The sequence below is a fragment of the Podarcis pityusensis genome (assembly GCF_964106645.2).
Source record: "Podarcis pityusensis genome assembly, chromosome: 4".
In the NCBI taxonomy this organism is placed as follows: Eukaryota; Metazoa; Chordata; class Lepidosauria; order Squamata; family Lacertidae; genus Podarcis; species Podarcis pityusensis.
In genome coordinates this window covers 52,667,763-52,679,118 of record NC_138027.1, presented here as the reverse complement: position 1 = coordinate 52,679,118, position 11,356 = coordinate 52,667,763, and the positions used below count along the sequence as shown (strand labels likewise).

The window sequence follows — 11,356 nt, the reverse complement described above, 5'->3', positions numbered from 1 at the left end:
TTACTATGTCTTGTTGACCAGATAAAAAACAATGTAGATAAACACAATGTCAAATCAGCAACTTTTGGAAATAATATACGTAACTTTAATGTCAAAGGACTTTCTTATACAATATTCATGATCATATTATTTAACTGTGATGTGGATTTCTCCTTGTAACACCATAGCTCTTGGCATTTGACTACCTGATAATAATTACTTATGAGTTATGTTGTTTGAGATGCAGTTTGTATTTGGAATACTAAGCTCAGTAAACAGTGTGAACAATAATGTATCCAGTTTTACCAGATGAAAATGTTATCATGTACATCAAGTTTTAACTAAGCACAGCTATTTTCTTTGCAGTTTTTACTAATGCCAACTAGCAAGTGATTTTGCTTGAGCTACCTGGTTATGCTGAAAAAAAGATGGTTTTGAAGTATTTTATATTGTTTTCTAGTACGCTCTATTTCGAAGCTTCTGTGCAGCTTGCAAATGTGTGTGCAATGAAATATTAAAACATATGCCTTTGAGGGACTTTCAATGCAACTAACTGACTTCTTGCACGAGTCCTAATTCAGTGTACATTCCTCCTTTAGCCACTTCAGCAACAACTGTGGGTGGCAGAGGTACTGTTTCTTCTTACATGTAGCCCCCTTATGTTGTTAATGCCTCCTATAGGCTGGGTTCCTCTCTCTCTCTCTCTCTCTCTCTCTCACACACACACACACACACACACACACACACACCCAATACACCATACTCTATATTGCTCAGTAAACTAACCCATTACGGGGACAATTGTAACTCCCTCCCACTCTGCCATAATGGCTTTGTGGAGCAGCAGAAACACTGTTGTAGCTACAGCAAGGCTGTTTTGGCCAACATTGGCATGTGACAGCCATAAGACTGGCTCAGGATCCAATGGCTCATGGGCCAGCTCAGCCCTGTCCCTTCCCTTGCAAAGTCACATTTTCGGATTTTCCTCTCAGATAAGCCAGGAGAGCTGGTTGGAGGGGCAACTCCACCTAATCCAAACCCACCCACCTCAACACAGTGTAAGAGGGGTTTGGATTGTTCTGCTAGTGAAGACACCAACTCCTGTGTAAAAAGTACTGGCATTTAATTCATATCAAAATGTGAGAAAAATGTAGAGACATGTTCACAGAAGCACTAAGCAGTTACAGTCTACATTAGATTTTGACTGAATTTCATTAAATATTATTTCTCAGTGAGACAAAAGATATTTCCAAGAACAAATTGTGCACATCTGTAGCCTTGAAGGAATGATTTGGAACAATTCCAAAATCTGATATAAAACTTAATATATTGATATTGTTACTATGTATAGTAGATGAAGCCCTAGTATAATCAGATGAAAGTAGTGAATATCTTAAGAGTCTGCTGCCCCCTAGTAACAAAAATATATATTCAACTAACAAAAAAGTATTGAACTACAATTGTGAGCAAGACAGTAGCAATGACAAAATTGTACTGTATTATGAATCCAGAAACTGGGATCAGCTTTGTTATAGCTAGCTCTGTACAGCTGTATCCTCCAACAAAGCTGATCCTAGTTTCCATATTTCTTTACCATGGATGGGCTTAAGGACAAAGTTACCAATGACCACATTTTAAATCATGAACCTCATAGTTGCAATGCAGGACAGGAAGTTCACACTAAATAATCTGGAGAAAAGAAGCCATAGCAGATAACTGAGATATTTGACAAGATAAACAATACCGCAACATACCTGTGAACAGCACACTCTGGCCAACTTAAAAAACAATGCATTTGGGCAAAACCTTTTCTGAAAATGGCTCATCTCAGAAACTACACATTCAATATTTTAATGTAGCTGGGATTGGGCACTACTGTGTTCAACCCAACCCCTCAACACAGCCAAATGAGCACTGATTGGTCAGTGGGCAGGAATGCTGACTGACTGTTGAGGAGATGGAAGGAAAACCCAAGCGTGTGAGGAATGGAGTGACTGCAACCATGAACAGAAACACTGCAATACGGAGCCCTGTTCGCATCCCGAACAGAACGTAAGACACGACAGCACGTCTGTGTGTGTGTGGGTCGTGTTTCGCCGCTTCCGCGCATGCGCGTGACGTCATTTTGACTGCCTGCGAATGTATGAGCGGCAAAACCCAAAAGCGCTCAACCTGAAGCGTATTTATCCCGAGGTATGACTGTATATTGTTATAGGGCCCCACTTGCATTTTCTGTTTCTAACCTGGAGAGTGCAGTGCTTATGTAGCCAAATCAGTGCCAATGGACAAGAGACAGATTCATGCAAGTACAAAATATGACCATGTTAAAAGAGGGGGACTGCATGGGTGGATATAATCACATGGGAGAGGAGTGAGGTTCAGAACAAGAGATGTGAGAGGTGGGTGATGAAGAGAGATTCAAACTTTTTTCAGCTAGAGGGCTACATTCCCTTCTAGAGGCCTTCTGAGAGCCACATGCCAGTACTAATGCAAAATCAGGGTGAACAACAAATAAAAATGTTACCTTCATATAGTAGGCTAGCTTCTACACACACCCTTCTCTATCTCCAGGCAGACAAGGCAAAAATATTTGGAAGCAGAGAAAGTGAGGGGTATGGCCAGGGCAGTGTTCCAAGGGTCAGACAGAGAAGCCTGGAGGGCAACATTTGGCCCTCAGACCTGAGGCTGTCCACCCCTATGCTAAGAGATCAAGGGAGGGATGAGGGGAACTTGAAGTGCTTCTGTGGCTGCCTGGCAGGTCCTTTCCTACTTGCCCCTTTCCTTCAAAAAGGCAGCCTTAAATAATGAGATGCACCTCTCCCCTCAGCTGGAGGCAGAGAAAGTCCCTTCAGTAGAGTCCAAGGCATGAGTACTTGCAAAACAGGGATGTAGCTCAAATGGTAGAGCATGCAAAAGGTCTGAGGTTCAATCCTTGGGTGTCTCCAGATAGGGCTGGGAAATTTACCTGCATGAAACCCTGATGTCATAAAAGTTGTGGGTGTCTGAGGCAAGCAGCCTGACACCTTGCCCACTCTCCTGGTAGTTGGAGGGCATCAGAGTCACCCTAAATATGAGCCTCACAAATATGGCAGCAGAGAGGATGCTGAGAAGCAGGTGGCTGGCCTGCTCAAAGGAAAAATCCAGAGGTGCCCTGGAGGAGTTTGCTGTGAGGTGCCTGGCTCTGCTGCCTGCCCACCTTCACTTACTCCAGATCACTACCTAAAGGAGACCTTTGAAGGTGCCAACAGGGCCAGTTAAGAGCCGAATAATCCACATCTTCAACAGCTAGTATCTGTACCTCCTCGGATGAGAAGACTCCCCAGTGCTGGGTTGCTTCCCGTTTCAGAAACCATGGACCGATTTGGCTTGTTTACCCAGCCGACAACTTCACCCTCCTCCTGCCTTCAATTCACCCTCCTCCTGCCTGAGAATTTAGAATTTTGAAGGCTCTCATCCCCCCCCCCCCGGAGGCCCAACTTGTCGCCTGCTAATTATTAATACAAATCCAAGTCTCTGTTAAAATATAGGCGCAGGAACCTGTTTTGAAGTCAACCTGCCCTTGTAATTGTTCGGTCCGCCACTTGCACGTACAAGTCCTGACTCAATGCAGCCGTCAAGTGCCGGAACACGCACCTGTCAATCAGCCCTGAAGCAAGGGAAGGGAAGCCGTGCCCGCCCCGCCCGCCTTTGTTGCCCAATGGTCACAGCTGACGAGAGTTGGGAGTCCTGCAGCGTCTGGCGGACCACAGATCTTTTATCCCTACTTGAAAGCATAATAATCCTTCTGTGCTATGAAACACATTTAGGAGATGAAGCAAAAGGCGCCCAGCAGTCATGGCACAGCACTAGTCAAATGACAGAGGAGCATTTTTAATGCCCCTCCCCCCACAATAATACCGCCGTTCCCAGCAGAAAGAATCCCATACAGTAATATCCTTTCCTTTCTCCCCACCCGCACCGCTTCTGAAGGCTCAAGATGGCTGGTTTCTACAGCCACCACCCTGGCGGCCGCTCTTGCCGCCGCGTCTATGGTGGACGAAGGGAAGCGTTCGGTTGCCGCAGCAAGCCGTCCACTTCCCCGCCTCCTCCCCATGACGGGAGGAGGGAGGGGTCAAGCCGGCGGCGAACAGCAGAGGGCGCTGTGACCAACTCCCGGGTTTATGGCTTCGATGATGCAGTTGCGGAGAGCGAGTTGAGGAGCGAGCGGCGGTGTGCGCGCGCGCGCTCTCTCTCCGGGCTGCTGCTGCTGCTGCTGCGGGGGTTGCGCCTCTGCGTCCGTCGCTCTTTTTTCTGTGCAGGTCCTTTCCCGCGCGCCGGTGTCGGTTGGGCCTAAGCGGAATGTTCCGCAAGGCGCGGCGCGTGAACGTGCGGAAGCGGAACGAGTCTGAGGAGGACGACGAAGAGCGAGACGAGTCGCCGCCTCAGCAGCAACAGCCGCCGGCGCCGCCGCCAGGAGAGGATGGGCCTTCTGGAGAGGCCGACCTGCTGCCGGGTCCGAAGCCGCCGCTTCTGCCGCTCCCGACGGGCTGCGTCCCCCTAGCTTGTCCCGGTGGCGGCAGCGGCGGCTTCGGTTTCGGCGGCCCTGAAGCGGCCGGCCGGGGCGGCGGTGCCGGCTTGACGGCCCCGCAGCTCCAGCCGCCGCCGCCTGTTCTTATCCCTCCCCCACCGCCCCCTTCGCAACAGACGCCCCCCGGGAACAACGGGCTGGTGCCGGCGGCTTCTAAGCTGAAGGAGCGGAAGAACAAGAACAAGGAGGAGCTGCCGCCGCCGCCACGCGGGAGCCTCAGCCTCCTCAGCTTCCAAGATGAAGAAGAAGGTGAGCCAGCCTAGCGGGCGCCCTCGTCTCCACTCCCTCGGCCGAGGCCTAGCTGCTCCCGCTGCCCGACCCTCGCTGCCGTTCGCCTTCTCCACCCCGCTTTGCCTCCCCAGTCATTTGAAACTCGGTTGCTTCAGGCGGGGAGGCTTTCCCGTCCCCCGCCTTCCTCCGGCCTTTGCTAGCTTACAACCTACCTGCCATATGGCAAAGCGCTTCCGCTTAGGCTGCACTGCCTACACCGCGTGTACATCTTGCTGCGTTACGCTATATATGTGGAATTCGTCGCAGCTCAGAACTATGGAGATTATTCAGTAGCGGAGTAGAAAATAGGTGCGCTTCCAATCGGGTACAGATGTCACATGTTGGCTTGAAAATGAAATATTGGGGAGAAATCGGTAAAATGGCCGCGGGAGATATTGAGAATGGCCTCCATTTCTCTCCCCCCCCCCACATTCACACACATGACATACATATATGCATATGTCATATTACATTCATGTGCTTCATTGTAAACATACATTAAGCATGCATACGTTCTACTGAGTTATTGTAGGGAAGCCCCAAAGATATATCTCAGAGAGGTTTTGAAATGAGGCATTTTGTACCATGGTGTGATGAAAGTAAGTGCATAGTATGAAAGAGTTACATGTTTCAGTTGCAGCTCTTAATTTTAAACATGTACAGAAGTGGGTGGGGATCTAATTCTTCACTGATCCATGCATTGTTAGAGGGAAAAGCCACATGCAGAGATAGTCTTGCATGAAAACCGGGTCATAAATTTCAGTCATCACTGACAGTTCTATTTCTGACCAAAATAAATTTGCAGCCAATAAGTCCTGTTCCCAGAACAACACTGTCAGTCTGTACTAAATTAATTGCATGAATAATTTTGTCTGCCAACTTGGTGCTACTGCTTCCTTATTAATGTTAGAGGAGCACTGAGAGACTGCAAAGATAGCAAGGTATATTGAGTTTAAATCAGCAAAAAAAGGAGTCAATTTAAATCATTGGCTGTAAATCAATTTTCCTATTGATATCATTGATATAATTTAATATATTTCATTGACAGTGGTGCAAATCCAACCACTGTACCTTGTTAATTTACAAACAGATATTGTTTTGTTTGTATAACCAAACTTTGCATTTCTGTATACATATTATATACTTTCCTATTTTTTTTACCTAGAGAGGGAATGTTTTTAAAATATTCCCATGTAGGGGTCTGTCTTACACCAGTACTCATGACAGTTTGTGAACAGTGTGATTCTATACAAGCCTAGTCAGTAATAAGTCTGGCTGTTTGGGGGTAGGGGGCTAACACTCAAGCAGCAATCCTATAACCACTTACCTCTGAGAAAGCCTCATTTAATTCAATGGGATTAACTATTGAGTTGGCACATAGGGTTGTGCTGTTGGCATGGGAATATAGCAGGGATTGGAAACCTGAGGCCCTCCAGATGTTACTGGACTACAGCTTCCATCATCCATGACCATTGGCTGTGGTGACTGAGCTTGATGTTATTTAACATTTAGAGGGTCACAGGTTTCCCATCCTTGGAGTATAAAAATATGCACACTGTCTTGTCTTTTAAGTGTTGCTCATTTCTGCTTGATATTCTGTCTTGGCCCAACCCCATCCGCACAAAAACAAAGTAGCCAACAATTAAATGTCTATGAAAAGAGGATATGGAATTCCTGTAGTGGAATTTCATCTGGCCACCCTGTGAAATGTTGAAGCAAGTTTTGATAGTTGCCGGGGCAAACTAGAACAGTTTGTTTTCCTCTAATAAAAATGAAACATCTTTGTTTGATAAATACTCAAGAATAGCTTTATAGTAGGAAGCTGCCTATATAGCCCAATATGGTATATGACATCTTTTTCTTTGAGTTTCCTCCCCTCTGGAAATTAGGCAGGTGGAGAGTGTACTTTATATTTTTCAATGGCTTATATCCTATGTTTTTGTCATAAAAAACATTCAGAGTCGCTTACAACATAAAGAAAAACGGGTGGATAAATAAAAAAAGGAAAACACCAGAAACAGCAGCTAAAATATCAGAATTTCAGGAAATGCAGGTTATAACAGAGATTTCAAAAACTAAAAGCTGTTAGAACAGAAAGTTCTTAGTCTTCCTTTAATATAACATTTTGGAGGTAACCAGTCAAATCTTTCGTACTGTTGGGAACAAATGTATTCATCAGAGCTCCAAAATAAACAGTGATATTGTAGGTAGGACACTGAACTGAAACAAACTTGTGTGATAACTTATGTAGTACTCAAGTTACTATGCTAAAAGCCAGACATGAACTTTGGACAATTTGACATTGATTTGGTTTATCTACATAGAAGTTTTCAAATGTGTGTTTTGCTGGACCTCCTTAATCACTTTTTTTGAAAATGATGTTTTACACTTGGGAATTAATCTTTAAGAACACATCAGTTATGAAGGATGCAGCCAAGTGTATATTTCCCTCTAATAAAAGATTTACAAATATGGTTCTCAGTTACAACTTAAATATATTTTAAAGGAAAGCTTGCTATTTATATACATCCTTCATAAGTGACATTACATGCATTGGTTTTGTATGCATGTTTCTGTACTCGACTGAAAGACTATTGTAAAGAGTACTCCTATGGAAACAAGCACAACCCTTGTCTAGAGGCCTGTGGGTAAATAGAATTAAGAAATGGTAATGTGTGGGTTAGGAAAGCAAAAGTATTCATTTGCAAAAGTATGTGTTGACTTAAGGATTGCCTTGACGGGGCGGGGGGGGAGCCCTGTAAATTTAATTTCAAAGAAGAACATTTAATTTCAAAGAAGAACGTTGCTCTAGGACATGTCAATACACCCTACCCTTACATGTAGTGAACAAAACGGCTTATTAATCTGCAGGTGTCCAATTTTGGAACTTAAGTTAAAATTATATTTACCTATTTTGTATTCTGGTGTGCTGTTTTCTATGATTTGGTTTAAGATTCTTTATGAAGAATTGTAAATAATAAAATTTAGTTATTAAAAGTGCCTTTTAATTATGAGCATGTAGCCTTTAAGACGAGCATCCAACAAAGAGTTTAAAAGAATTACATTAAAAGTGTATATATATATTGCACCTCAGGTGCTATGCGTATTGTTTTGCTATTGGACCTCTTGGAATTCATTCTTGCAACAAATTAGGACTTGTGGTATTGGGATAGCACAGGAGCTGTGGGTTGGGTTCTCCCATTGTAAGGATTAGCTGTTGTGAAAAACAAACTGGGTTTGTTGATTTAGTCAAGTTAAAATGATGGATTTAATATATTTTAATGCACTATATAACACCTTTTATATAGCTGAAGAGACAGTCACTGTTTTGCCGATTTGTAATTTCTCTCATTTATGCTTATTTTTTCTCCTAAAGAAGCAGAAGAAGTTTTTAAAGTGAAGAAATCAAGTTATAGCAAGAAGATAGTAAAGCTTCTTAAGAAAGAATACAAAGAAGACCTTGAAAAATCGAAGACAAAACCAGAAACCAATTCTTTAGCAGATGGTAATCTTTATCTTGAAATTATAGCTGAAAAGGAAATGTTATGCTTAAATATTTATATGCCAGCTTTCAACTAGTTGAGTGTGGTTTACAAAGTGAAAATATGTAGCTATAGTAAACTACATAGTAAAAACAACTGATGGATGAAAACAGAGTAGTTGAACAATATTGTCTAATGCCTAAAATACTTTAAAAGCTAGGGAAAATAAAACAGTTGTTTCTTGGTGCTGAAAAGAAATCAGTGTTGGTGCTAGGCAAAGTTTCCTGGGAAGGGATTTCAACAGAGAACTAACTTTAAAAATGCATAAAAAGTACAGGGGTAGTTGATAATGGTAGGAACTAAATTTAAGTTTCAAATAATATAGGATCAATAAGCAGTGCTTTTTTTCTGGGGGGACACGGGTATGCATACCCCTAAACATTTTGTGAATCTAAGTTTGGCCTCATTGAGGGGCAGTATTTCAATATGAGTAGGAAAATGAGAGTACCCCTAAACATTTTTTTAGAAAAAAAGCACTGGCAGTAAGCAACCAGAGTACCAAGTACCAATTAAATATGTAGATGTTCAAATAAAGTACGGTTCAGATTAATCAAAATTTCATCAGCTCTAAGATGCAGAGTTCTTAACCTAATTTAAGGTATGTTAATAACCTAAATAACGTTTCTTATTAAGCTTCACGTTTTAGTTCAGCCTTTCCTACACGTGCTTTCCCCAACCTTTTAAGGAACAGTTGAAATCAAATTAATATTTCATATTTGTCAATTATTTCACTGTACTTTCTAGTTCCAAAATTCATTAGTTTTGGTCACATCTGTGAACTGCACAGGGCTATTATCTCAGGTGTATATCATGTGAGTTTCTAAAAAAACAGTTAAAATAATTTTTCCAAAACAATACTTCAAGAGCACACTTTTTTTTTTTGCAGCTGAACAGTCTGCTGACAAGACAGGGCAGATTAAAGATGCAATTCAAGAAGATGGGGCTGCAAACAGTGAACAAGGAGAAGAGGAGATGGAAGTTGAAAGTGAGAAAGAAGAAGAAAAGCCAAAAGCTGTAGGAGCATTTTCAAGTACTTTGTCTTCTCTGAATGTTCTGCGTCCAGGTTAGTGTATTTTTTCTCAGGAGGAGGCTATCCTGAGATGAATTCTTTGCCTTTCTCATTCCATAGGCAGGGCTGTGTCAATCAGTGTAGTTGGATGATGCCCCATCACAGTTCCAGTTCCGTTATCTTCACAGCATGGGGGGCTTTTTGGAGCTGTTGCTCCTTTCTACTTCAGAGACCAGGTATTTTTAGCTGGCCTTTTAAGTTGAAATTAGGGGAAAGGGAAACCAATTCATTATCTTAATTAGATCACTTTTTATTAATACCTTAACAGAATATTGAGATTTGATTTAGTTTATGTAATTGATCGGCTTCCATCTTTGAATATCTATTTAAAAGTCATAGTCCATCTTAATCTTCTTTGACAAATTTTTCTTGTTGACTTCTGTTTCATGAATTATTTAGAACTAATTCTGGCTTAGTAAATTTGATTCTGTTGGTCTTATTTACTACAGATTCTACTTAATTGCATTTTCTTCCGATCACAGGAAATTAGCAGCCTGTGGTGGATGTGATGTGCCTTTTCTTAGAGATCTTGTTCTGTCTAAGCATGTTGAAAGCTTTACATTTTCTTTTTCTTATTTTGTCTTTATCTGATAAAGCACTAATCTCAGCAATGTGGCTACTCATACAATATTCAGATATTGTTATACTTCTACATAACCACGGAGTTGAAAGTACTGCTGCAGCAAGCCTTGCTGTATCAACTCTCTCTTCAATAAAGCCAGGTGGGATGGCTGCAGGGAAGAAATATTTGGAGGAGAGCTGGATAGCAGATTATCCCAGCCTGGTTGAGGGAGTAGGTCATGATGTCTTGCCTGTGCCTCTGTTGCAGCCAGTTGGAATTAGAACGCAGGTGGAACTGTAGCAGGTGAACACACGATTGAATATAACTGATGGCTTTTTAAAAGCACATTCATTTTTTTTCTAGGAGAAATTCCAGATGCTGCTTTTATTCATGCTGCTAGGAAAAAGCGCCAAATGGCTCGTGAGCTTGGGGACTTTTTGCCACTTGACAGTGATCCAGGGAAAGGGCGCCTTGTTAGAGAAGATGAAAATGATGCCAGTGACGATGAAGATGATGATGAGAAGCGAAGAATAGTCTTTTCTGTGAAAGAGAAGTCCCAAAGGCAAAAAATTGCAGAGGAAATAGGTAAAATGATGAAAAGTTGCAATAAGTTCCAAATGCTCTGCTGTTGCTATTAAAAGTGTTTGGCGTAAATTGTTTTCAAAAACTGTATTTTCAGTGGCTTAATAGTATAATGTAATAGTGAGGTTGCATGTTATAAATTCATTGGTAGTTATAGTAAACAGTTTGGCTTGGTTCTAAAGCTTGAATGAAAATCCAGTTGCACAGTTAGGCTTTCCCTCTGCCTCCTTGCTGAAGCTCCCTGAAACCTCCAAAAACATTGCTGAGGCTCAGGTATTGTCTAGCATATGGCATGGGGAATGCATCAGGAGTGGAGATGGATTTGGGGAAATCATCATGCACAAATGGAAGTGCCTTTCCAGTTATACAATGTACTTTCGGTCATTGTAGCTGCATATCGGAGTATGAATGAGAATGAGGAGGAGCCTGTGGTCAATCATAGTACAACTAAAAATGACAAAATACCTGTTTCTGATATATGTCACTGTTGCAAGTGTTTATCCACAATTTTGTTGTTCTTCTGCATTAATCTGTGATTTTAAGAAATACAAAAACATGTATTTTCATTCATATTTTGATAAGTTTAAACTACTGTGAACTCTGCCACAACTTTAAGAGAAGTGCAAAATCTGGCTGATAGCTGAGTTCCAGTCTTCTCATTAGTGCACAGGGTGCAGAGCCGGTTATTTTGTACAGGAATTTGCAAAAATCTTCTTTCCTCAAACATACTTAGGTACACCGCAGTTCACTCAACAGAATATGAAGTAGGGGCACATGCCCCCATA

At 42.2% G+C, this 11,356-nt stretch overlaps 1 protein-coding gene and 1 long non-coding RNA gene across 3 annotated transcripts in view; one reads left to right on the top strand and one right to left on the bottom strand.

Moving 5' to 3' along the window:
- Positions 1-62: 62 nt before the first annotated feature.
- LOC308476156 lies at positions 63-4,017 on the bottom strand. The gene is made up of 2 exons (XR_013985775.1): positions 2,504-4,017; positions 63-1,493 (listed from the first exon to the last, which is right to left on the bottom strand). It is a non-coding gene; the product is annotated as an uncharacterized lncRNA (long non-coding RNA).
- A 149-nt stretch (positions 4,018-4,166) lies between these two features.
- PAXBP1 (PAX3 and PAX7 binding protein 1) overlaps positions 4,167-11,356 on the top strand; it is a 28,548-nt gene continuing 21,358 nt past the window's right edge. Inside the window, exons 1-4 of one of the 2 annotated variants that reach the window (XM_081003582.1) lie at positions 4,167-4,795; positions 8,196-8,321; positions 9,245-9,421; positions 10,353-10,574. In XM_081003582.1, coding sequence (XP_080859708.1) covers positions 4,318-4,795; positions 8,196-8,321; positions 9,245-9,421; positions 10,353-10,574 — 1,003 coding nt within the window. In that variant the 5' untranslated portion in view covers positions 4,167-4,317. Of the gene's footprint in view, positions 4,796-8,192; positions 8,322-9,244; positions 9,422-10,352; positions 10,575-11,356 lie in introns of both variants that reach the window. The other variant, XM_081003581.1, reaches the window with a different exon arrangement.